The sequence below is a fragment of the Pleurodeles waltl genome, chromosome 10 (assembly GCF_031143425.1).
Source record: "Pleurodeles waltl isolate 20211129_DDA chromosome 10, aPleWal1.hap1.20221129, whole genome shotgun sequence".
Lineage (NCBI taxonomy): Eukaryota > Metazoa > Chordata > Amphibia > Caudata > Salamandridae > Pleurodeles > Pleurodeles waltl.
Window position 1 is genome coordinate 250965776 of NC_090449.1, and position 27530 is coordinate 250993305.

The 27530-nt window shown below is 47.6% G+C and overlaps 1 protein-coding gene across 1 annotated transcript in view; it reads left to right on the forward strand.

Moving 5' to 3' along the window:
- Positions 1-27530, forward strand: part of DNAAF8 (dynein axonemal assembly factor 8) — an 882921-nt gene that overhangs the window by 772495 nt on the left and 82896 nt on the right. Inside the window, exon 29 of the mRNA XM_069210337.1 lies at positions 9088-9173. Coding sequence (XP_069066438.1) covers positions 9088-9173 — 86 coding nt within the window. The remainder of the gene's footprint in view (positions 1-9087; positions 9174-27530) is intronic.

Sequence of the window (27530 nt, forward strand, 5' to 3'; positions counted from 1 at the left end):
GGTGCTGGGGTCTGGTTAGCAGGTTTCCAGCACACTTTCAATCAAAGCTGGCATCAACAAAAGGCAAAAATTTGGGTAACTATGCCGACAGTGGCATTTTTCTACAGTTAGCGTTTCCCTTATTTGGCTGATAAGTTAAGAATTTCAGCAGGTGTCAAAGGATGCACTGCAGGAATTAGTCATACAATTTCACAGGTTTTAGATGTCAAAAGTAAAAAGGTATGTCTTATTGCTGCAAGCATAGTAACAGTCTGAAATCTGTTTGTTAAATTTAACGTCAGCTGTCATATTACATGGAGTTTTAATTTCAGTGGCTATTAGCCTCTCTACAAGTTCTTCACTGTCAAGTAGTGACTCTGGGGACATTTGTACATGCTATTTTGGTGCCAGGTGACACCACTTATGTTTCAGAGTTCACACTGGTGTTGTATGATGCTAATCAGATGTGATCAGGTTGAGTACATAAATTGGACTGCCCTTCTCCAACCCTTATGGCTAGGTTTTGGGATCCTGGAACAATCTTAAAAGTGTGCCTAAGGTTCCAGGGGTTAAATAAGATCATATTTATGTGGCACTTCTTTTTGTTCTGTGTAGATTTTTTAAAGCTTTCTCATCATGGCTAAGGTCCTGATTTAAATCTTGGTGGTAGTAGTCCCACCGTCACTTTTTTTTACAGAAAACCCGTCCGCCTACTAGGTGTTCCGCCCACTTCATTTAGATATTGTCGGGACCATAGGCGATAGAGTGCCCGAGTCCTGCCTCCGCCGCCAAGAATCCTCAGCCATCTCGATGACAGCATTGGGAATAGGGGCTCATGGCGGGATTCCAGCCACCTTTACTGCCAAGCAGATTTGGACGTGCCTTACTTCCAAGCCAACTGTGCTGGCTGACCTCCACACCTGAGTTGGCGGTTTGGAGGAGGAAGGGGCAAATAATCTACCCCTTTCCACGTTTCGGCTTCCATTTTGGACTGGACCCAACTGGACATCACCTGCCATTGCTGCTGCCACTGGACCATGGAGGACACACAACCCTGCTGTCGCTGGACTGAAAAGTAGGGATACTGCAGTTACGTTGTTTGGGCACCTCAGATGAACTCAGGACCTCTGCAGAAATATGCATCCCACAGGTATTTTTTTTATAATACCTCTGACATGCATATGTCGGGAACACATTTGTGTCAGTGATTGATGGGGATGCACTGGTACAGCCACATATTGCACATGTACACAGTTGTTATTTTGGTGTCAGTATTCATTGCCAAATGAATGCTGGCATCACAATAACAATGGCATCACACTTGTCACCATGTCTGTGTGTGCACATTGCAAGTGACTCTGTGCCTGTGAAGTTGTGAGTCCATTTGTTCATGTGAGTCAGTACGTGTATGTGTGTGTGAGATTCGATTGGCTGGTCGAGGTAGAGGGAGTTGCAGTAGGCAATGTGGTTGTGGCTGTATATGTGCCATGTGCATGTGGGTCTGATGTCTGTTGTGCGGTTTGGATTGTGAGTTGTGTTGGTGCGTGCAACATTCAGGTGTGTGTTGTGTGGTGGTCATAGTTGTGATGTGTGCAGTTGTTCTTTTGTGTGTGTGTTTGTGCAGATGGATGCGTCATTGTGTTGATTGTTGTGGTTGTTTTGTATGTGTGTGTAGTATCAATGGTGTGTGAATGTTGTGTCTTGGTTGTATGGCAATGTGTGTTTTCTGCATGTCGATGTTGTGGTGGAATAGCAATGGATAATAGTGTGTATATTGTGTGTTTTGCAGGTGTACATATATGGTTAAGGTAAAGTGTGTGTGTCACTTACCTCCATGCGATAGCCACTGCCATTGTACAATGCCTAATGGCTCCTGCAATGATATCCCTCTGTCAGCAATCCGCTGCCAGTACACCACCTACAGGACTGTAACATCTTAAAAGAGTCGACAGGAATCCGCTAGCCCTACGGCTAGAAAGAGCACTCCGTCGTGGGGGTCTGCATCTCAGCTGCAATACATCTAAATACAGGGGCGGAACACCATTGACTTGACGGTGTTTTTGAGTCCACCAGCGTGACGGGTTGGCAGTATTACCGCCAAGCTCTAAATCAGGCCCTAAGTGACCTTTGGGGTTCAGACGTTTGAGCAAGTTAAAATGTTGATATCTAAAACCAACACACACGACCCATGTTTATGGCCCTTGTGTGTTGGTCATGGCAGACATAAAGGTGGTGCATGTCTCAGCATGACTTGAAGGCTTGATACTAACTATAGGAAGTTAGTTGCTCATAGTTCAGGTATGCACCAGAAGGTACACGGATCTCCTAGAGTGTAGAGTAGGCTTGTTCCTTTCAATCCGTGAAGCAGAAGTGCCATCTGATGCCTTCAGTGAAACAGCTCAGAAAAAGCTTAGGAAAAGGCTTTTACCCATAGACAAGTCCTGTTTTTCCAGACATAGTTATTCCTCAGGAAAGCAAGGGATTAAAAGGCTCATTCCCTGCTCTTTGATGAAAAGCCAGACAGGTTGATGATGGATTTGGTGAAGCGTCTCCTCAGGGGATTCCCAGCCAGTGCTAGGCTGTATCTCCCTTTGTCCTCCAGGAGATCTTCTTTGTTAGTCATACACACTGAATAGTCAAAAGCCATTTTTTCTCAGAAAATAAATATTTTAGAAAATCCAATAAATGCTATATTGCCTAATTTTCAGCTGCTTACTTTAAAACATAACCTATTCTTAAACTGGAACAAAGTGGCTAGAAATAACCTGCTGCCTAGAAAGCTCTTTCACAAGCCCTTTTTAAAGGAAGGGTGCACACCAGACCACCAGTATCTCATCAAGCCCTATAGGTGGTATTTGAACCAGTTCCATTTTCCAGCTCCTACTGGCAGGATCATGGTAAACTTTTTGAGGTTTGTTTTGATCTCCTCCAGGGGCCATATTACACAAAATGCCCCGGGGGTGCAACAGGGGTTTGCGCACCCCCAGGGCACTTTGGTATTACAGAAAGGGCCACAGACTCTTGTGGGTCCTGTAAGGAAATGCCTCCTTGGCATGGTTACCCCCTGACGTTTTGCCTTTGCTGATGCCAAGTTATGATTTGAAAGTGTGCTGAGGCCTGCTAACCAGGCCCCAGCACCAGTGTTTTTTCCCTAAAACTGTACCTTTGTTTCCACCATTGGCACACTCTGGCATCCAGGTAAGTCCCTTGTAACTGGTACCCCTGGTACCAAGGGCCCTGATGCCAGGGAAGGTCTCTAAGGGCTGCAGCATGTCTTATGCCACCCTGGAGACCCCTCACTCAGCACAGACACACTGCTTGCCAGCTTGTTTGTGTTGGTGGGGAGAAAATGACTAAGTCGACATGGCACTCCCCTCAGAGTGCCATGCCAATCTCACACTGCCTATGGCATAGGTAAGTCACCCCTCTAGCAGGCCTTACAGCCCTAAGGCAGGGTGCACTATACCACAGGGTGAGGGCAGAAGTGCATGAGCACTATGCCCCTACAGTGTCTAAGCAAAACCTTAGACATCGTAAGTGCAGGGTAGCCATAAGAGTATATGGTCTGGGAGTCTGTCAAACACGAACTCCACAGCACCATAATGGCTACACTGAAAACTGGGAAGTTTGGTATCAAACTTCTCAGCACAATAAATGCACACTGATACCAGTGTACATTTTATTGTGAAGTACACCCCAGAGGGCATCTTAGAGATGCCCCCTGAAAACATACCTGACTTCCAGTGTGGGCTGACTAGTTTTGCCAGCCTGCCACACACCAGACATGTTGCTGGCCACATGGGGAGAGTGCCTTTGTCACTCTGTGGCTAGTAACAAAGCCTGTACTGGGTGGAGGTGCTTCTCACCTCCCCCTGCAGGAACTGTAACACCTGGCGGTGAGCCTAAAAGGCTCACCCGCCTTGTTACAGCACCAGAGGGCACTCCAGCTAGTGGAGATGCCCGCCCCCTCCGGCCACGGCCCCACTTTTAGCGGCAAGGCCGGGGGAGATAATGAGAAAAACAAGGAGGAGTCACTGGCCAGTCAGGACAACCCCAAAGGTGTCCTGAGCTGAGGTGACTCTGACTTTTAGAAATCCTCCATCTTGCAGATGGAGGATTCCCCCAATAGAATTAGGGATGTGCCCCCCTCCCCTCAGGGAGGAGGCACAAAGAGGGTGTAGCCACCCTCAGGGCTAGTAGCCATTGGCTACTAACCCCGCAGACCTAAACACACCCCTAAATTGAGTATTTAGGGGCCCCCAGAACCAAGCAAGATAGATTCCTGCAACCTGAAGATGAAGAAGGACTGCTGACCTGAAGCCCTGCAGAGAAGACGGAGACACCAACTGCTTTGGCCCCAGCCCTACCGGCCTGTCTCCCCACTTCAAGAAAAACTGCAACAGCTACGCGCTCCCAAGGGTCCAGCGACCTCTGAAGCCTCAGAGGACTACCCTGCATCTAAAAGGACCAAGAACTCCCGAGGACAGCGGCTCTGCTCCAAAGAAGAAACAACTTTGCAACAGAGAAACAAACTTTAAAGGACTGCACGTTTCCCGCCGGAAGCGTGAGACTTTCCACTCTGCACCCGACGCCCCCGGCTCGACCTGCGGAGAAACAACACTACAGGGAGGACTCCCTGGCGACTGCGACCCTGTGAGTAGCCAGAGTTGACCCGCCCGATCCCCCCAGCGACGCCTGCAGAGGGAATCCAGAGGCTCCCCCTGACCGCGACTGCCTGCTTCTAAGAACCCGATGCCTGGTAAAGACACTGCACCCGCAGCCCCCAGGACCTGAAGGATCCGACCTCCAGTGCAGAAGCGACCCCCAGGTGGCCCTCTCCCTTGCCCAGGTGGTGGCTACCCCGAGGAGCCCCCCCTTGCCTGCCTGCTTCGCTGAAGAGACCCCTAGGTCTCCCATTGAACTCCATTGCAAACCCAACGCCTGTTTGCACTCTGCACCCGGACGCCCCCGTGCCGCTGAGGGTGTACTTTTTTGTGCTGACTTGTGTCCCCCCCGTTGCCCTACAAAAAGCCCTGGTCTGCCCTCCGAAGTCGCGGGTACCTACCTGCTGGCAGACTGGAACCGGGGCACCCCCTTCTCCATTGAAGCCTATGTGTTTTGGGCACCACTTTGACCTCTGCACCTGACTGGCCCTGAGCTGCTGGTGTGGTAACTTTGGGGTTGTCCTGAACCCCCAACGGTGGGCTACCTTGGACCCAACTTTGAACCCTGTAGGTGGTTTACTTACCTGCAAAACTAACAAATACTTACCTCTCCCAGGAACTGTTGAAATTTGCACTGTCTAGTTTTAAAATAGCTTATTGCCATTTTTGCCAAAACTGTATATGCTATTTTGCTGATTCAAAGTTCCTATGATACCTACGTGAAGTACCTTTCATTTAAAGTATTGATTGTAAATCTTGAACCTGTGGTTCCTAAAATAAACTAAGAAAATATATTTTTCTATACAAAAACCTATTGGTCTGGAATTGTCTTTGAGTGTGTGTTCCTCATTTATTGCCTGTGTGTGTACAACAAATGCTTAACACTACCCTCTGATAAGCCTACTGCTCAACCACACTACCACAAAATAGAGCATTAGAATTATCTCTTTTTGCCACTATCATACCTCTAAGGGGAACCCTTGGACTCTGTGCACGCTATTTCTTACTTTGAAATAGTACATACAGAGCCAACTTCCTACAGGTCCCCTTCTGAAATACCGATAGCGCTAGTGCACATGTAGCACCAGTGGTTTCATTAGAGGACATTTCCTCATTTGCATGGTGCGTGGCCCCATGCAAAGAGGGAATCTCTTTGCCTCTGCACCCTATTACCGGCGTGTGGGCAGAGACAAACATATCTTTAGAAGGCACACTGAAAGTGCTTCACAGAAAAGTGGCACACTTTTAGGGGGCCTGTTCTGCTTTCCCTCTTATCTCATAACCGAGCCTACAGAACCTCTCTGGAATGCACTTCTGAGTTTAAAGAAGACATTTATTGTTTTATAATTCTCCACCACGAGGTTCCTGAGAGACGAAATTAGTAGCTTGGAAGCACACTTTCAAAAGTAGTCGCAGCAATGAAAGCAAAATATATCAAAGTACTTCTAAGTTGCAATGTACACAGCAAATATAGGTGATTATATTATAGCATAACTTCAAAGCAAAGCATAAAAGCCAAAATTCATCACCATATGGGCAAGGCGGTAGGGCCTATATTCAGCTTCATCTTTCTGGGGTCTGCAAGTTGATGACTCCGGTCAACTGCGAGAAAGAGATTCTCTACCCAAACGGGAGACAGGCAACTGACGTCTAGTTCCTGTCTGAAGTCAAGCAGATTCAATCTACCTCTCTGTAGCCCAGAGTCATCCTTAAAAGCAAACTCACTGTGATAGCCGAAGAACCTTGGAGAGAGGCCAATTCTCCTGAGCTCACTCGCTCTCAGACTGGATTGCGAGGTAAACACAAAATCTACGTGCTCTTATCAGCTAAGGTCTGGTGTGAAGAAAACAGCTTGGTCCATCTTGTGGGAAAACACAGCTTGGAAAAACACAGCTCATTTGCAATGTCTCAACTGCAATGTCTAACCCCACGTTAAAGCCCATAGGCAGCTAACCTAAATATCAAATATAATATCTAATGTCATGTCAAAGCCAATAGGCAGCTAAACTGAATACAGAATGTAATGTCTAATGCCATGTCAAAGCCAATAGGCAGCTAAACTGAATACAGAATGTAATGGCTAATGCCATGTCAAAGCCAATAGGCAGCTAAACTGAACAAAATGTAATGGCTAACGCCATGTCAAAGCCAATAGGCAGCTAAACTGAACAAAACATATAGGGGGTTATTACAACTTTGGAGGTGGTGTTAATCCGTCCCAAAAGTGACGGTAAAGTGACGGATATACCGCCAGCCGTATTACGAGTCCATTATATCCTATGGAACTCGTAATACGGCTGGTGGTATATCTGTCACTTTACCGTCACTTTTGGGACGGATTAACACCTCCTCCAAAGTTGTAATAACCCCCATAATGTGCTACTGGTGAACATTGAGCAACTAATATGCGCAGTGGTGAAACACAAAGTCATTGGTCAAACACAATTAATAGCATCACAGGGCCTTATAAAGGCAGCCCCCTGGAGGGATGAAAAGGGGTCCCATGCACCCCCCAGACACCATTGAGGTGGAGTAGATTGAGGACAAAGCTGTCAGTGTTGAAGACTGTTTCAGTGTCAAGGAGACCCTCACCAAGAAGATAACTTCATCGGTCTGCTGAATGGGTACACATGTTAGAGAAGGGTTCTGCAGATGGCAAACTCTGACTACTCCAAGACCTACTCACTGCCCAGGGAAGTCTCACCAGTGCTAACCTTACCCTCTGCCTGTGGTCACACTTCTCAGAATGTGTCATCTCCAGTCTTTTCTCCTGCACCTCTGGTGTCTTTAATGGCACCGCCAGTGCCTCAACCTTTCTTGCCTTTAAATGGCTCCTCCAACTGATTCATTATTGAAGTATTTGGTGAAAATATTTGCTGTTAAACCTTACATTACTGCGGAGTGGTACCTCAGCAGTAACGTGTGCTTAGTGGCTCTAGCTTGTGAGCGCTTGCCTAGTTGTGATGTCAAAATCCTTACTATTAAAACCGTTTTTTCTAGTAGAAATAACTTCATACAAACAGGTAATTGAGTTACAAACCTTATTAACTGATTTGTCATAAACTGTCTTTTCCAAGGACTAAGTTACTTTGACCACAAAGCTATAATTTAAGGTGTCATGGATATCTGTTTTACCTCAGAACAAAGGCTGCACGGGTTTTCAGGCTGACTACTACAGAATGGATAGACAGCTCTTTGCCACTTAGAAAAGTGTCATGCATCACAAAGTGCTTTGAGGTAGACAATAGTTCAGCCTGCAAGAATTATTGTATGTTCTGCTGCCTTTTTGAGAGGGGTGCCTTTAATGGAAACTTTAAGGCATCCATACTTCCCTCACCGTTGCAGAAATTATTACATTGAGACTGATGACATGGCTTATGCCTTCCTGGAGAATTGGAGGGGGGTAAGCGTATATTCAGTTAGGTTAGCTCCTGTTTTCTTATCTGAGGCTCATTCATCCAAATGAACTAGCTATTCTTCGGGCCAGGGGGGATGGAAAATGCAGAGGAAATAGTATCCTGTAAATGAAAATGCTTCATAACTCCAATAATGTTTTCACTGATGGATATAGTGTTAGCATAGTACCAAGATATCAAAAGTAAAATATCATGATAGAAATATTGTGTACTGTACATCGGACACAATATTTCAATCAGACGATATTTTTGCTAATGAGATTCTGCCATGCAACCAACTGCTTGAATATTTGAAGGGTCATGGTTGTGGTTCCGTCATTGTACTCAATGTCATCTCGTCATTTCTGTCTCTCATGGTGCCAGTGCAGCACTTAGGACATAAATGGCGCCACTAGCACAATTGCAGTGTATTAAAATGTTCCTTCTAGTCTTGGTCTGTCAGTAGGCTATTTCAAAGATAAAGAACCAGAAGATAGTAAACACTGTCCATCAGAACCAAGTTACTCGTGGTGTGGACTTTTTGAATTCTTGCTCCTTTGATCAATCACTATATAAATCAATCCGATCCAGGTGGGCCAGATTCATGCTAAATTTTCAGGAGATCAGCATTAGGGTACATTCACATACATTTTATCTAAATGAAGCTCATTTAAAATGCCAGTAGTTAGTGTGAACACCTGGATTGTATCTGGTCCTTGTGGACTGATGATGACATCCCTACATTACTTAGCAGAACCTTCTTTGAGGTTTTCCAGTCAGGCTTGTAGGCACACAGAGCAAAACCTAATCCAGTTGCCATTGCATAGCAATCACTGTCTTTTACAGTAACGCCATCTGTCTGTTAATATAGTTGACCATCACCCATGTTCTAAGATTTAGTGACATATGCTATATATATTCTATCCTGTAATTTTTTACCTTTTTACCTGGAACTATAAACTATGCATAGGATCTGCTTTTATAGGTAAATTTATTAATTGTTGTCACTGACTACTGAAAATGCATTCATGCTCTCCATCTTTCTTCAGTGCTCTTTGCTCAGTGACAGTTCCTGTCTGGTGCTTGCAGCTCAGAGGGATAATGCTGTGTCTTGCTTTCATTCCCTACTGGACAGGTAAGCTTGAACAAATTTCCAAAGAAGCTCATAGTCGCCCTTTGAATTTCCCATAATGGCATCAGCTGCCTAGGAGACCTTTGATGGGGAAATGATTATAGCTCTTGCTGCATACACCATCCTCTGTCATAAGGTTTGCTGACTTGTTAAGCTTTGGTGAATCAGCGTTTTCTAAGATTGCAAAGAGAAGTGGGCCTAGTTGTTAAGGCAGATGAAACTACAGCTTTTGTACCAGTGTCACTCATCAAGCATGGGAAAGAAAGATCCATAGTCTGCCATACCTCCACTTATGATATGGATTTTTACGTCTTTTAAAATAAAACAATATTACCCAAGGAAGAACGGCACTCCAGGAAGTTACTGAGCTGGGTGGAGTGAGAGAGCCCTGGGTAAGGTAGAGGGCTTCACTCCCCTCAGTCAGTATCTAACTTTGAGTGTTCTCCCCCTTGAATAATATTGCTATTGTGAATCAGGTCCTTAGCATTGGGAGAAAGTAGCAAGATTGTTTGTTAGATGCTCCTTTTTACATGGGACTATTTAGGAAGACTTTTACCAGGAGGATAAATGTGTGATTTTTTTTTGGCGATGAGGCTTTGCCATTTTTGTCATATTCAAAAACATTGTAGTGAATGCCTAGTTTGTAGCTCATACAAAGAAACATATGGAAGTGTGATATCAGATTTTACTCGCAATATAAATAATTTGGCCATAATGCCATACTAATTTTAGAAATTGTGGTAAATTCTAAGGTGATTTCCCCTTGTGAAAAATGATGATCTTCGATTGGAATTAGACAACCCATTCAAGGAAGAGAAAAGTTTTCTATTATCCCTTTCTTGCAGAAATTATGGTAAACGCCCCAGAAGCTAGAAGAGGACATACTTAGTATAAATCAACCGATATCTTCCTCAGCCATTTGAGAAAAAGTCTGAAATGCATAGTAAAACATGTATTTTCAACAGCAGCAGCAGTCTGTCACTTGATTCTTCAGTGTATCATTGCAGTTTCACTACTAAATTCTACTGAACAGTTGGAATGCTAACACTCTGTATTCATTAGAAATGTGAGGCATGCCTCAAATAGGAGTAGCAGAATTGAAATAATTTCATATGGAGGAGAAAGCTGTAAATAAAAAAAATGAAAGGTTACAGATGCCACGGAAATTATGATTAGTGCTCTAGAAAGCTATAATGAGGACACCTTTTCTATAACTTTTCAAATATCTTTCTCACCCATGTCACAAAACAAGTTTAACGTGCTGAGTGAAACTTGAACTTTCAACAGCAAGCCTGTCAGTTGATTCCCCTGTTTAACTGTAGCTTCACTGCTGAGTTCTAATGAATGACTAGTGCACTAACATTCTATAATCTGATAGAGGCTTCTAGCTGCAGCTTCCTTACCTTAGAATTCCCTGGCGTCAGCTTCGAATCCGGAGTTTTTTCTGAGCAGTACCCTGCGCGTGCCGTCGTCGTTCGGATCCGCGTGCGTTGACCAGCTCCGCGTGCGTCGTCAGCGTCATTGGAGCCGTCTATGACGTCAAGGTTGTCTATATAGACGCCGTCTCGGCACGCGTAAGTCAGTTCTTTTCCTTCCGCACCGGTTACAGCACAGTTCCAGAAAGAGCTACCCTTCTTCTACAGTTTGTCGAGGCTTTTTTGACTGTTTGAAGTCATGTCTTCGAGAAAGACAGGATTCAAGCCGTGTGGTGTGTGTCATCGCACCATGTCGGTGACGGACCCGCACCATGTTTGTCTTTGGTGCCTGGAGAAGGACCACGATTCCACCTCGTGCTCCGATTGTCGGGCCATGGCTCCGAAGGCCTTGATGGAGAGATCCCTCAAGCTTCTTGTGGCCCGGCATTCGTCCTCGGTCGGCGCGACTCCGCGGAGGTCACGGTCCCGCAGTAGGAGGAGGTCGCAGCACTACTCCCAGACCCCCAAGTCCTCTTCCTCGCATTCAAGGTCATCTGAAGGTAAGAGGCACGAGAAGAAGATGAAGTCCAAGCGGACTTCGTCTTCGCCGCGCCCGTCAGCCGACGAGGCGTCTGTGGAACGTCAACGTTCCGAGCTCGGTTCTGCGGAGCCATCACCAGGGCCGACTCCGCTTCTTCCCCTCTTTCCGGGGACCGAATCGACCCCCTCTCAAATGAAATAATTTTACGAGGCCGTGGACCCGTGGAGGGGTCTTTGGGCCCTGTGGGGTCAGCAGGGGCCCCTTCGAATTCGACGCCGGCAGCTTTGGCCTCGGCACCGTTGGGGACCCCAGGATCCGATATCGGATCCGGACCGGCGCCGGTCTCACACAGTCAACCTCCTTCGGCGCCGGTTCCGACGCCGACGATTCCGCCACCGGCGCCCACCGGTGATAGCCCCATCCCTATTCCGGATGATCTGGAGCCGGAGCGACGTCGTACGACGTCGACTCTGACTTCAACGGAGCCAGTTCGGCCCAGATCATTGTCTGAGCATTATTTAGATCAGCCAGACTCAGGAGAGGAATGGGAGGGGTCTGAGGACCCTTTAGAATGTGGCCTGCAACAGGACTGGTATGAGGATCTAGGGGAGGCCAGTGGACTGGACACGTCTCCAGATACTGGTATGCTCTCTCCTCCTAATGTGGCTACGGAGGAGGGTGCTTCATTTGCTATGGTGGTGTGTAGGGCAGCTGAGGTCTTGGACCTAGATTTGCCTACGGTGCCAGTCAGGACGAATATCCTGACAGAAGTGCTTCAACCGGGGGTGACAACATCAGAGCCGATGTTGCCCTTCAATGAGGCTCTTACAGACGTCCTTCTGGGTACTTGGTCCAAACCCAGCACAGGGGCTCCTGTGAATAGGACGGTCGGCCGCCGCCATAGACCCGCTCCGAGCGACCCTAGTTTCCTGACTCAACACACCACTCCTGAGACCTTGGTTGTCCAACCCTCTACTTCCCGTGGTGCCTTCCCTTCCGCTCCCCCGGATAGGGAATCCAAGAGGCTGGACCAGCTTCGGAAGAAGATGTTTTCTTCCACCAGCCTGGCATTGAGGTCCGTAAACACCTCATGCCTATTGGGCCGTTATTCCCATACTTTATGGGATACGGTGGCACAGGTGCTGCCCCAGGTCCCAGAGGGTGTACGGGACACTCTCACCAAAGCTGTCAAGGATGGGAGAGCTGCAGCCAAATTTACGATCAGGTGTGGTTTGGACACGACCGACTCGCTGGGCAGAGCGATTTCATCGCCAGTGGCCCTACGTTGCCACGCCTGGCTGCGTTCAACTGGTTTCTCAGGGGATGTCCAGTCCAGCTTGATGGACATGCCCTTTGATGGCTCCCGCCTTTTTGGCGAAAAGGCAGACTCGGCGCTTGAGAGGTTCAAGGATTCTCGGCCAGATCCTTGGGTCTTTCAGCACCAGTATTACAGCAGTCTGTCTTTCGCCCCTTTTGAGACTTCGGAAGGGGCGTGGTACCACGCCAACCACAGTTTAGCCACCGTCCTCAGGCTTCACAACATCCCCGAAAAGGACGTGGTTGTGGTACCATCAGATCCAGAGGGTCTGGCCAGAGGTCGGCCACCACAAAGCCCCCCTCCACTGCGCCCAAGCCCTCCTAGTGTGGTTCTGCAGGATCACGTCCGTCCAGTTGGAGGGAGGATTCATTTTCATCTCCCTCACTGGCTTTCCATCACAACGGACAAGTGGGTCCTGCAGATCATACGGAAGGGCTTCTCACTTCCCTTCCAGTCTTTCCCTTCCTCTAGCCCTCCGACAAAGGAATGGCTGATGGAGGACCATCTGGTTTTGCTCCGCGAGGAGCCATAGAAAGAGTCCCGATATCAGAAGTAGGCAGTGGTTGTTATTCCCGCTACTTTCTGATTCCCAAAAAGATCAAAGGCCTTCGCCCTATGTTGGATTTAAGGGACATCAATCTCTTCCTCAAGAAGGAGAAATTCAAGATGCTCACTCTTGCTCAGGTTTTGTCTGCCATAGACCAAGGAGACTGGATGGTAGCGTTGGACTTGCAGGAAGCGTATTTCCACATTCCTATCCTGCCAGCCCACAGGTGTTACCTGCGGTCCAGGGTGGGCCACGAGCACTTTCAGTTTACTGTGCTTCCTTTCGGTCTCACCAGTGCCCCTTGGGTGTTCACAAAGGTGATGGCGGTGGTGGCAGCTCATCTGCGTAGGTCAGGGATTTCAGTCTTCCCCTACCTGGACGATTGGCTGCTGAAGGCTTCTACGCCCCAGGCTCTCGTCGCCCACCTCCAGACGACGGCGGACCTCCTGCATTTGCTGGGGTTCACTATAAATGTGCCGAAGTCACACCTGACTCCCTCTCAAAAGCTCACTTTCATCAGAGCTGTTCTGGACACAGTGCTGTATCGGGCTTATCCTCCCAAACAGCGGGTCCAGGATATTCAGGATATTCGGGATTTCGGTGAGACAGACTCTGAGGCTGCTGGGACTTATGGCTTCCTGCATCCTGTTGGTCAGCTATGCCAGATGGCGCATGAGGGCTCTGCAGTGGGACCTAAAGTTCCAATGGGCACAGCATCAGGGAAATCTTACCGACGTGATTCAGATCTCGGAGGGGACTGCAAAGGATCTGCAGTGGTGGTTAGTGAACTGCGATTGGGTCAAAGGCAGACTCCTCTCCCTTCCCCAACCAGATCTCACAGTAGTGACAGATGCGTCACTTCTGGGATGGGGCGGCCATCTGGGAGAGGTGGAGATCAGAGGTCACTGGTCTCTGGCGGAATCTGGGCTCCACATCAACGTGCTGGAGCTTCGGGTGATCCGACTAGCATTAAAAGCATTTCTTCCTGTTGTGAAAGGGAAGGTGGTGCAGGTGTTCATGGACAATACTACCGCAATGTGGTACTGCAGCAAGCAGGGCGGTGTGGGGTCGTGGACCCTTTGTCAAGAGGCTTTACGTCTCTGGACATGGCTGGAACATCAAGGCATAACCCTGGGGGCTCAACACCTGGCAGGTTCTCTGAACGCCAGGGCAGACGAGCTCAGCCGAAAATGCTTAGAGGATCACAAATGGTGTCTCCATCCGGAGGTGGCGCAAGGTCTCTTTCAGCAGTGGGGAGATCCTTGGTTAGATCTGTTCGCCTCCGTAGAGAACGCGCAATGTCAGCAGTTTTGCGCTTTGGAGTTTCCAAGGGGGCTATCGCTAGGCAACGCTTTTTGTCGCGAGTGGAGTTCAGGCCTCCTGTACGCCTTTCGGCCTATACCACTTCTGCCCAGAGTTCTCAAGAAAATCAAGAACGACTGGGCCCAGGTAATTCTAGTGGCTCCGGATTGGGCACAGAGAGTTTGGTATCCAGAGCTTCTCAAAATGAGCATCGGTCCTCCAATCAGGCTGCCTCTTCGGGAGGATCTTCTGTTGCAGCAACAGGGGAAGGTTCTCCACCCGAACCTGTCAACTCTGCGCCTTTATGCGTGGAGATTGAGCGGCAACAGTTGATGGTTTATGACCTCCCTCCCGAGGTGTGTGATGTCATTCTGGCAGCCAGGCGTCCCTCTACTAAGTCGATCTACGCCTGCCGTTGGAAACGTTATGTTTCATATTGTACAGAGAGGTCTATTGATCCTCTTTCTTCTTCTCTGTCTAATATCCTTTTGTTTGTATTGTCTCTCGCCCAGCAGGGTTCCTCCTTAGGGACTCTCAAGGGCTATCTTGCAGCCTTATCGGCCTTTCTTCAGTTGCCCGATCAACAATCTTTGTATAAATCACCTATAGTACAGAGATTTTTGAAAGGGCTTGTGCATTTGTTCCCCCCTGTGCCTTTCGTTATGCCCCAGTGGGACCTCAATCTGGTTCCTACCTTCCTTATGTGTGATCCCTTCGAGCCCTTACATAACTGTCCTCTTCAGCTGCTCACTATTAAGACAGCCTTTTTGGTGGCAATTACATTTGCCAGAAGAGTGAGTGAGCTACAGGCTTTGTCATCAAAACCGCTGTATCTCACAATCTTTCCTGAAAAAGTGGTTCTCAGAACTCGTGCCTTTTTCCTTTCAAGGTGGTGACCCCTTTCCATCTGGGTCAAAGTATCACCTTGCCCACCTCCTTTGCACCACCGCATCCCTCTAAGGAAGAGGAGCGTCTCCATCGGCTGGACCCAAAAAGAGCGTTATTTTTCTATCTTGACTGCACTAAAGAGTTCCAGGTGGACGACCATCTCTTTGTGGGGTACGTTGGTGCAAAGAAGGGTCGGGCAGTACAGAAACGATCCATTTTGCGCTGGGTCGTTCTCTGTATAAAGATCTGCTATGCTTTGGCAAAGAAGCAGCCTCCTGAGGGCTTGAGAGCTCATTCTACTAGAGGGAAGGCTGCTACCACTGCATTAGCACGTGGTGTACCTGTGGTGGACATCTGTCAGGCTGCAACGTGGGCTTCCTTGCATACGTTTGCAAAACACTACTACCTGGACAGCCAGGTGCGAAGAGAGGGCCATTTCGCCCGTTCTGTCTTGCAGGACTTCCTGATATAAAAAAATAAAAAAAATCTCCTTTAGACCCACCGCCAGGGGTTATAGCTTGGGTATCTATTCTAAGGTAAGGAAGCTGCAGCTAGAAGTCTCTGTCAGATGAACAAGTTACTTACCTTCGGTAGCGAGGTATCTGGTAGAGACTCCATCTAGCTGCAGATTCCTTACACCCACCCAAGCCTCCCCGCTCTGCGGATATTTTTTATACAGATATAAAAATATATATATATATATATATATATATATATATATATATATATATATATATATATATATATATATATTTATATAAACATATGTATATATAGGATTTTGGCATTTTTGACTTTCTTAAAGGCATGAAAGAATTTTTACTTCAAACAGTCAAAGAGGTAAAATCCATAACTGTTGGTTCTTCCATGACTCTGCGCTTCTGGTGTGGAAAGTTGTGGAAAAGAACTGACGTACGCGCGCTGAGACGGCGTCTATATAGACAACCGTGACGTCATAGACAGCTCCAACGACGCTGACGACGCATGCTGAGCTGGTCGACGCACACTGATCCGAACTACGCCGCCCGACGGCGCGCGCAGTGTACTGCTCAGAAAAAACTCCGGATTCGAAGCTGACGCTGACGAAGAGAGAATTCTAAGGTAAGGAATCTGCAGCTAGATAGAGTCTCTACCAGATACCTCGTTACCGAAGGTAAGTAACTTGTTCTTCAAGACAAAGTGAGGCATGCTATTTGACTGGAATGGGAGCTGGTGCATTTAAAGACTTTTCTATAGAGAAGACCTGGAAATAATTGAGCACTGAGGTGTTAATGCAAAATTGAAACCAGCTGATTTAAAAAAAAAAATTGAGTGAATGGATGAAGTTTTAGTCATTTGTGGCATGATATATGGTTTTCTGATAGAGCCTTCTAGCTGCAGATTGCTTACTTAGAATTATCCACAGGTGTCAGACTGGATCCCGTAAATTTTCAGCAGTACCTCTGTGCAGTGGTAGGTGCTGTTGTTCGGCTCTTCGTGGCATCGTCCGCATCAGAAGTGACATGCACAGCACCTATATATATATGTGCCACCTTGGTGCGCTGACGTTACTTTTTCCCTTTCCACACCAGATAGCCCTGATCCGATCTGAACTACCCCTCAGCCGCTTTTTTACTTGCTTTTTGCAATTTTTTTGTAATTTTTTTTTTTGCTGTCTCTTGTATGTCACCTAAGAAACCAGCTGCACCCCAAGGCACTGAAGGAGTGCCCGTTTAATCTCCTCCCCGACCAAAGTTAGTCCTCTTCGCGCTTAATGTAGTGGGACTGTTCACAGAGCCCCTCCTGGCGGTCGTTGTCTCACTCAAAATCTTTGGAGAAGGTGGGTAGGCCCCACAACTATAAGAGGTTAAGAAGTCAAAGAGATCTTTGACTTCACTGCATCTCTCAAAATCTTCTAATGAGATGCATAAACGTCATACTTCATGCCCCACCAGTCCGTGGAACCTGAATACGGGTCTGCTCTGCGCTTCTCTGATTTTCTCAGAGCCGGAGGCCCATCAGGAAGAGTTTTATGAGACCATATGCTTCATACTTGGGTGGCTAGGCCTCTCTAAAGCACCTTCCATGGGTGCAAGAGGAGCCCCTACTGGATCCATGCTGGCAGGTTCGCCCTTTGCATCATTCGCACCCCATGGATCCCTTGATGGATCCAGAGTTGAGACCGAGACCTTCCATGACACCTGCTTCAGTGCTGACACCCCTAGGCGGCGCCGCACCCATCGTTATTCCCAATTCTGACAAGGAGCTGGGCTTATGCTTCCAGGAGCAGAGCAAGTACCTTATTTACTTGATATGCCTGGAAGTAGGAGATGAATGGGAGGGGTTTATGGCCCCTCATGGTTACCAGTTCCCTGAAGAAGAACAGGAACAGAACAGCAGGCATGAGGAACTGGCAGAGGCCAGTGGGCTAGACACCTTACCCGATACTGGCCTGGTCTTTCTTCCTAGTGTTGCCATAGAGGAGGGAGCCTCTTTTGAGAAGGTGGTGCGTAGGGCAGCGGATGTTTTGGACCTTCAGTTGCACACAGTGGCAGTCAAGACCAACGTCTTGACAGAGATACTTCAGCTGGGAGTCTCCCCTTCTGAAACCCTTCTCCCATTCAAAGAAACTCTTACAGATGGTCTGGTACAAGCCCTGCAAAGGGCTCCTTTGCATAGGACGTTTACCCGCTGCCATTGCCCCACTTCTGAGGATCCCAGTTTGCTCACCCAGCACCCCACCCCAGAGAGATTGATGGTCTAAGCCTCCACATCCATGATTAATCCTGGTGTGTTCCATACCACGCCACCAGATAGGGAATTCAAAAGGCTGGGCACCTTTGGTAAGAGAATGTTTCTGCTTCCAGCTTAGCACTGAGCTCGGTGAACACCGCATGCCTTTTGGGCCATTATTCCCATACGATATGGTACTCGTTGCATAAGTGCTATCTGTGGTCTCGGTGGTGTACTCACCCACACTATTATGGACTGGTGACATGCTGCTAAGTTCACCATAAGGCATGCACTCAATACATCAGACTCGCAGGCAGAGCAATTTCCTCGTAAGTGGCCTTGCGGCGCCACACCTGGCTAAGAACAGTAAGTTTTTCAGGGGATGTTCTGTCTTCCCTCATGGAGATGCACTTCAGTGATTTTTTGACTCTTTGGAGACAAGGAGGATTCAGCGCTGGGGCACTTTAAGGACAGCAGAGCTACGGCCAGATCCTTGGACTTTTCTCTGGCCCTTCGCCAACCCCAATCCCCATTCTGCCTGTTTCATGGCCATGGAAAGGGTCTCCCATCTCCCTCTTACCCCCACAGCCACCATAGCCAACAGGCTTCTCAACCTTTTCGTGGGCGAGGGTGCCGGTCCCACTGACAGTGTGGAGCAGGAGCCAGCGGTCGAGTCACCATCACCTGGACCACTGGTAGTCAGTGGGGTTCTCCACATCATTCAAAGGGGCACTGAGAGTCTGGTATCCCGAGCTGTTGAGCATGACCATTGGTCCTCGGGTCAGGCTGCCTCTTCGAGAGGATCTCTTGTCGCAGCAACAGGGGAGGGTTCTCTACCTGAACCTGCACGCTCTCCACCTTCATGTGTGGCTGATTGCGTGGCGACAGTTGACAGCTCTTGACCTTCCTCCCAAAATCTGTAACGTTACTCTGGCAAACAGGCATCCCTCCACCAAGTTGGTATATGCCTGCCAGTGGTACAAGTTTGTGTCATGGTGTGCCTCCCACAATACTGACCTCCTTTCTGCATCCCTATCTCAAAACCTAATTTTTGTATTATCCCTGACCCAGCGGAGCTCTGCTCTGGACACAGTTAAGGGTTACCTTTCTGCCATCCCGGCCAGATGAACCCCCTCTCTTTAAGTCATCCATAGTAGTTAAGTTCCTTAATGGCCTGCAACATATTTCCTCCTACCCCATTCATGATGCCTCAGTGGGACCTAACTTTTCTCATGTGTACACCATTCAAGCCTCTGCACAGTTGTTACCTTAGTCTCTTGACCTAAAAATTGCGTTCTTTATGCCATAACATCGGCCAGGATGGTCCGCAAGTTACAGGTGCTCTCAGCACACCCTTCTTACATCACATTCTATCTGTACAAGCTGGTTCTCCAGACACGTGCCTCTTTCCTTCCTAAGGTTGTGACTCCATTGCACCCTGCTAACTTTCTTTGCTCCACCTCAACCCTCAAAAGAGAAGAAGAGACTCCACTGTCTGGATCCAAAAAGAGCTTTGTCGTTCTACCTTGACCACACAAGAGAATTCTGGGTAGACGATCAAATCTTCATGAGCTATGTGGGAGCAAAAAAAGGGAGGGCAGTACAGAAGAGAACCATCTTGCCAAGGATTGTCCTGTGCATTAAGATTTGCTATGCACTGGTCAAGAAGCGACCCCTCCAGGACCTACTGACTCACTTTAACAAAGCCCAGGCTGTGACCACTGCGTTTGTGTGCGGCGTCCCGGGCCTAGATATCTGCCAGGCAGCAATGTGGGCCTCACTGCATACGTTCGCCAAATACTTCTGCCTGGACAATGAGGTCCATCGTGATGGGTACTTCCATTCTGCAGGACTTTATAATCTGATTGGTTTTGCAGTCCCAACTGCAGGGAGCAATTGCTTGGGTGTCTGTTCTAAGGTAAGGAATCTGCAGCTAGGAGTCTCTAGCAGGCGAACAGGTTACTTACCTTCTGTAACGTCTATCTGGTAGAGGCTCTAGCTGCAAATTCCCTACTGACCCTCCCCTTCTCCCAGTTCTGCAAAACAATTATGATGTAGGGAACACTCTTTCAAGGGTCTTAGTCTATCACACCAGTAGTCACTGCTCATCGTGGCTCCGCTCACCTGACATGCAATGTTGTGAAAGTAGCTGATTTCAGTGTGCGCATGTGACTCTATAGGTACCATGCACGTCACTTCCAGTGCATACGACACCAAGTTGAGCCGAATGACACAACCTACGGGCGCACAGGGGTACTGCTTCAAAATTTTCCGGACCCAGTCTGATGCCTGGGGATAATTCTAAGCCAAGGAATCTGCAATTAGATAGACTCTGCACCAGATATGTCATTATCAAAGGTAAGCGACTTGTTCAGCGGGTTACAAATAGTTACTGAGTAAGATCCAAACCTAACTCCAGCATCCCCTTTCCATGTTCTATCCAGCCTCTGCCTAATAATACCTCCTTGTAGGGAGATGGCTCGTTATATGGTATACCAAAATGAGGTAAACCGTGCAAAGAGTCCAGGGGTTCCCTTATAAGTGGACAGGGGCCTCCTCTAGCAATCCCAAGGTGCTGCCTTAGGGGCTAGTGTGGTTGAGCTGCCTTAGGCTTATCAGAGACATTTGCTACATGCACACAATCAATAAATGGTACACACAACTCAATAAGGAGATCCAAGCCAATTTATTAAAAAAACACTTATCTTTATATACTTTTAGGCACAAAGATCATCATGATCAGGTAAGTACGTTTCGAGTTCTGAATTTTTACAGGTTTGAAAAATCAACACATTTAAATTTCTGAAGCAATGTTATCCTACGGAGGAAAGGCATATACTGCATACAGGTACTTTACAGCGACTTACAGGACCAATCGTCTGGACCTAAGGTGAGTATGGGGTAGGGTCCAAGGCAGTGCCGACAGGTCACCTCGAAAGCACTGGGTTGTCTGGGTGCAGAGGTGCTTTTCAGCATTGGATGCCATAATATTATCCTATGTGAAAAGGAACATATACTGCATTCCAGGCACTTAGCAATAACTTACAGGACTGTACTTCTGGAGTTAAGGCAAGTATAGGGCAAAGTCCAAGGCAGCACCAATAGGTCAATTCGGGAGGCACTGCGGTGTCTGGGTGTAGAGGTGCTTTTCAAAGTCGGGTGCCCAAATATTATCTTTTGGGAAAGGAACATATACTGCATTTGGACACTTAGCAACGACTTATAGGGCTGTTCTCCTGGGGTGCCTGCAGGATGCAGTGGAGCAGCTCCTCTATTCCATGAGAGTGCCTGGTTCTTGGATGAAGGTTGTGAGTCCACCCAGGCTTTTGGAGGCATAGGCAGGTGCAGGACAAGTTGTCTTTGGCGCAGTTGTCGAGGACAGCAGGACTGGGGCCGAGATAGCTGCTGGTCTTCTGTTCTTGCTTTTTCTTTCAGGTTGGTAGGATCTTACCACTGGGGTCACTGCAACCCCTATATGACCACTTCCTGTTGGAAGTGGGTCTTACCCTGTCCCAGATTTCCTAGTTCTGCTGTCACCAAAATGCCAGACTTTTCAAATTTTGTGTCCATAACAGGTAGCTCACCTTAGGGGTGGAACTGGCCTGCAGGTGGACATGCCTCTCTGACTACTGATTTTTCCGACTGTCCAGGTGCCAAATGGGCCCTTGGTCGGGGGACTTCTTCTTCTCCTCACCTCTGAGGGAAGCTAGATTTTCATACCCAAGGCGATGGGCTTCTTGAAGCCCCCTGCCTTGGAATGCTAACTCGCAGGTCATCCTGTTGGAAGGGTTGTCTAACACCCTGACTAGAGCAGGCTTTGTTCCTGACTGCCCTAGAGTGGAGACTCTCACCCCTGGGTGTCAGAAACGTGTCTGTTGCTGGCAGGCTGGTTAAGACCAGTCAACCAGCACACTAGTTGTTGGTAGATTTTTCAGCGGGCATCTCTGAGGTGCCTTCAGGGTGCATGTATTAATAAACCTGTCACTGGAATTAGTGAGGGTTTATTAATAGGAGATGTTTGATACCAAACATCTCTACTTTCAGTGAAGCTATCATGTAGCTGGGGAACTCGTATTGACCAATGTTCGGAACATGTACTAAAAATGGCTTCCCTGTTCACTTATTATGTCTAAGAATCGACAAAAGTATAGTAGTGGCACATCTGCTATTGCCAGCATGTCCTCACATGTAATATAGTGCACCCTGTCTTAGGGCTGTAAGGCTTGCAGTAGGGGTGAGTTACATATATTGCATGCAGTGTTAGTGGGCATGGCACACAGACTATGCCATGTTGTGTTTTCACTTTTAGCTGCAGTCTGTATGAGCTAGGTGAGGGGTCCATGAGGGTGGCACAGTACGTGATGCAGCCCTTGGGGACACTCTTTGGTACCCATGTCCTAGGTGCAAGGGGACCATTAATCAGGGGCTTACAGGGGGGCAAAAGTATTGCCAGTTGGTTAAAAATTGTACAGTTTTAGAGAAAGAGATCTGGCACTGGGGACCTGGATAGCAAGAACTCAGTGCACTTTCTGTCAAAATTGCATCAAAAACTGGGGGTGACCATTTAAAAAAAGGGTACTTTCAAACACTCCTTCATTTTACAATACTAACATTTGAGTAGACATCACAGTCTTTTAATCTTCAGTTTAAAAGTATTAGAGTAGATGTTTTAGAAGTGCAGGAAGCTGATAGCATTAAACTGAATAGATTTGTGTTTTTAAATGAACTTAAGTTCAGAAATTTAATTTATCGTTTTACTTATCCACACTTTTGACAGTAGTTGCAGCTCTACACATGAATATGGACTAACTTCAAAATTACTTTTAGTGTGAATTTATTATGAGAAGCTAATAAACACGTTTAAAAAAATCAATTTATAGTCCATTAAACTTTTGCTCTGTATACTTTATCTGATAGAGACTTCTAGCTGCAGATTCCTTACCTTTGAATTTCCCAGGCATCAGACTGGATCTGGAAGATTTTTGCATGAGGAGTATCCCTGTACGTCATTGGGTATCTTTATTTGGTTTCGTGCATCAGTGTCATTGGCACCAAAAGTGACATTGCAGTCACCTATATAAGCGCCAACCAGGCGCACGGACGTCAGTTCTTTTCTTTCTGTGCGTTTTTCAAAGTGTGTTGAGGATGTAATCCAGAAAGGTGAGTGTGTTTAAGCAGTGTGGCGCCTGTCACCATGCCATGTCAGTTACAGACCTGCACCTTGTTCGTTTATGTTGTCTCGAGTGCAACCACGACTCAAAGTCGTTCTCAGACGGCTGGACCATGGCACCCAAAGCTTTGAGGGACTGGTCCCTAAAGCTGCTTGCAGCTGGTAGTCAAATAGAGAAGTAGGTCACGGGACCGTTCCAAGATCCCAAGTCCTCTTCCTGTCACTGAAGTCCTTAGGACATTAGGGGAAGAGGCCCAAAATAGCGTAGGAAGTCAAAGGAGTCTTTGACTTCACCATGTCTGTTGTCCGACGCAACAAGTTAAAAAAATCGGCGTTCCAGGCACGGTTCTGCAGAGCCGTTGCTGTGACCGACTCTGTGCCTCCCTCTATTTCCAGGAGCCGGGGCAACCCCTGCTGAGTTAAAGGAGTTCTACGAGGCCATGCGCCTCATGTTTGAGAGGGCTGAACCCCTCTGGAGTGCCTTCGGGCCCGAGGGGTAGGAGGAGGCCCCATCAGGTTCCGTGACAACTGCTCTGGCCTCAGCTCCAATGGGGTCTTGTGGATCCGGATCAGCGCTGGTTGTGCCAGCGCGACCTTCTCCATTGCTAGTCCTGATGCTAATGCTCCCGGTGTGACGCCTCGCTTAACCGCGGCGTCTCTTCAGCCGTGGTCGGATCGCGACTCCGATTAGCGGAGCGCCGTCATCTGCTTTTTTGCACACATTTAACTACGCGTTTCAGTACGCACATTTCGTGCTCCTGATCGCGTCCTTCTGACCTGTTTCCTTAACATTCTTCTTACTTATCGGTGGTGGATTTCTCTTCTTGTCTTTTTTCCTTCTTTTTCTTCAGTTTTCTATGACTTCATTTTTTCTTTCTCCTGGGTTCCATGCTGTCTTCTTTCTGTTCCTTTCCCAGCATGCCTTTTCTTTTATACTTCTGCCTTTTTCCCATTCTGTTCTATGGGTCTTTCCCAATCCAAGATGGTGTTGCCTTCTCTTTCCTGTGTTGTCACTTCCTGTCTTCCAGTATATAAGTCACTCAGTCCTGATCTCCCTTGACTGCAAACACTTCCTCTTGGTGGTGATCTTCGCTCCTGTTCGTCGTATTTTTTCCTGTTCATGTTGCTGATTGAGATTTTTCCTTTTGTTCCTTTTTTCATTCCTGGTTTTTCCTCTATTTCAGGAGTTCCTGCTTTTGAGGTTTTTCCCACAATTTTGGTTTTTTCCTCTGGGACTCCTTCTGGAGGGTACGGTCTGCTTAGGCGTTTTCCTGTCAAGCAGCATCGTGGCTACTAGAAAGTGTCGCCCCTATCTTGGTCTGTCCAGAACCAACAGAAGACCGGGTATCCTTTCAAATCCTGCAGTCAAAGGTGAGAAGCATCGTGCATACCGTGACACCCTGCTCCACCGGCGCCCACAGTGGCGCGATCACTATTCTCATCTCCGAGGACACGGAGTCAGAACAGTGCCGATTGACTCCAGCACCGAAAGGGCCCATTGGTCTTAGGTCACTGCCTGAGCATTTTCAGGAGCAGGCATAGGGGAGGAATGGGAGGGGTCACTGAACCCTTTGGAATACCGGTTTGACACCCCTACATCTATGGACTGGTATGAGGAACTAGGAGATGCCAGTGGACTGGACACCTCTCTAGATACTGATTTGCTTTCTCCACCCACCGTGGCTATGGAGGAGGGAGCATCATATGCAATGGTGGTGAATAGGACAGCGGAGGTCCCTGACCTTTTGTGGTGGTCAAGACTAACCTCTTGACAGAAGTGCTTCAGCCTGGGGCTCCCCTTCAACATGGCACTGACTGATGTCCTGCTGAGAACGTGGTCCAAGCCCAGCACAGGGGCTGCTGTGAACAGGACAGTTGCCTGCCGTCCTCGCTCCGACCCAGGTGATTCTAGTTTCCTCACTCAACACACAGCCCCTAAAGCTTAGTAGTTCAAGCCTCTACTTCCCAGGATGCCTTCCTTGCCACACCCCCAGACAGGTAATCCAAAAGGCCTGGACACCTTAGGAAAGAAAATATTATCTTCTAACAGCCTATCATTGTGGTCGATGAACACCGCATGTCTTTTAGGCCGCTACTCCCACAACATTGTGGGGCACAGTTGCGTAGGTACTGCCACAGGTCCCGGAGGAGGCACAGGCCATTCTCTCCCAAGCAGTAAAAGACGGGGAAGAGATGCAGCAAAGTTCACCATCAGGTGTAGATTGGACACAACCGACTCACTGGGCAGTGTGATTTCATTGACTGTGGCTCTTAGATGCCATACTTGGTTGAGAACATCTGGCTTTTCGGGGGCTGTCCAGGCCAATCTCCTGGATATGCCCTTCGATGGGGCTCATCTCTTCACAGCATGGGCTTGCCTTGGCCCAGGGTGGGCCTATCCAAGCCCATTAGAGTTCGGAGGAGGCTGGGCTGGGCCAACCCTCTGACCTCTAGCCATTCGGGCTCCAACAGTTGCAGGCTGGGTTTAGTAGCACACCTAGAAGGCTACTGGAGGTAACTCTTAAGCACAGCACCTCACTTTCTGCTTGAACCAGAGGGGGTTGCAAGCTTTGTCAACGTTTACATGGAAAGAAGTATGTGGTCAGCTGTGGGGGCCTGTGCATTACTATTTTGCCAAACGAGAGAGCCAAGATTGTGCAGGACGCTTTAAGACTCAGTTCATTAAAATAATTGACTAAAGCAACCCTTTTTATTTAGTTACTATGCTGCTTGCTTGGCTCCTCTCCTAGCTACGTTATAGCGCTGTCTACTCTCAGATTAAGACATTTTAAATGTTATGATAAAATGATTATGCAGCCATAGACTATGACGTTGTTTTATTAATGCTAGTTTGAATGCTGTTAGTTTTTAGTTCCTTATTGAGTATTTCTAAATTTTATGCTAATATTTTGCTTTGTGGAGGTCTTCTGTTTTTAACTCTGATGGGGTGCTTTGATCAGTGGACTAACGAGTGTTGTTATAGCACCCTTTGGGTTTTTAACTCAGCGATAACAAGCCAGTTGCTAATCCAATCCCTTCTTTATTTTAAACCGTGGGAAAACGGAAGGCTGCAGACACTGCCACCATCCCTAATTAACCCATTAAATGTGCTAGGAAAGCAAAAGATACAAGTACCATTAACCAAATCAATGATTTGGTAGAGGAGGTTCAGACAGATTTGAACCCACCCCTACCAACTCGGAATATTGGTCCCGAGAAGGGTGCAAAATCAACACTACCAGTCATTTTTGGCACTACTGGACATTTTTGGTAAAAAAAAGAAAACTGACAGGGTACAGGCAATCACTTGTAAGTCACTTGCTATTCCTGTAGCGCCTCCTACAGCAGATGTAGTAGACGTTAAACCCCTGGCTTGCATGCCAACCCTCACCCCCGCCCATTGACTGAAAATGCTGTAGAAGAACCACTAGGATTGGAGTGTAGGGGGGACGAGGTCAGCGTATTTACTCGGTCACATGACTCTACTTCAAATTAGTATGAAATAGTACTTGCACTGCGTAATGGGGTGGTGGGCCTAAAGGAGTTTGTAATGTCCTCAGAATGCAAATTAACACCGCAACTAACATGATTACTCAGGTCACTAAATCTCAGGCTTGTACTGCTAACCCACGTTTGCCTATGTCCTCTTCCTTCCCCCCACGCCCTGTGCCCAACCTGTCATGGAAGCCCTACTGCTGTGTAGTCAAAAGAAATCTTTGGAAATCAGACCGCCTTGGCAGGTTGCATATCCTTTACATTCCAGTAGGCACCAGGATAGGCAATGAGGTGTAGATAGCAGACAGGATCTCAGACGCGTCCGCAGTTGTCTAGATACCCCCAGTGTAGGGCACCCCAGTGGAATCATCGCCTCAGGTCCATCTGGGTTGCTTACTAGAGGGAGAGCACGGCTTGGTCAATTTGCAGAGAATTGTGCAGTCTTACTTATAGGAGCCCCCTGCCTCCCCTGTCAGACCTTACATGGCAAATTATAACTTTAATCTGACCAGTATTCCTTAGTTGGACAAGGTCTGCTTTGAGAATAAAGAGTCACTGTCCAATAAAGTTTTACATTGGTTAAGGAGTAATTACAAATGTAAGTTGATCCTCATGTCAGACATCCTGAATGTGCGCAGGATTCACTAGAGTTACAGCCATATGTTACCACTTAGATTGAGGTGGTTTCTCAGGAAATCATTGATAGCTTCCAGGCAATAGAAACCTGTGATATTCGTATTATAGGAACAGAGATCCAGCTTGCTTTTTCGAGTGATATTGCATATAGCTGTCCCACTGGTGTGGAGGTAGGCAATTCTAGGAAAGAGCGGGCCCTGTCTGACATTGATTGACTGCCATCCAGTATGACACCCTTATTTTATAACCCTCTGTAGCAAGTGCTGTGGTACTGCCTTCTCAGACAGTGGTGCTGGCAGACACTCTTTTGTGGGGCAAGGATCTTACACTAGAAAC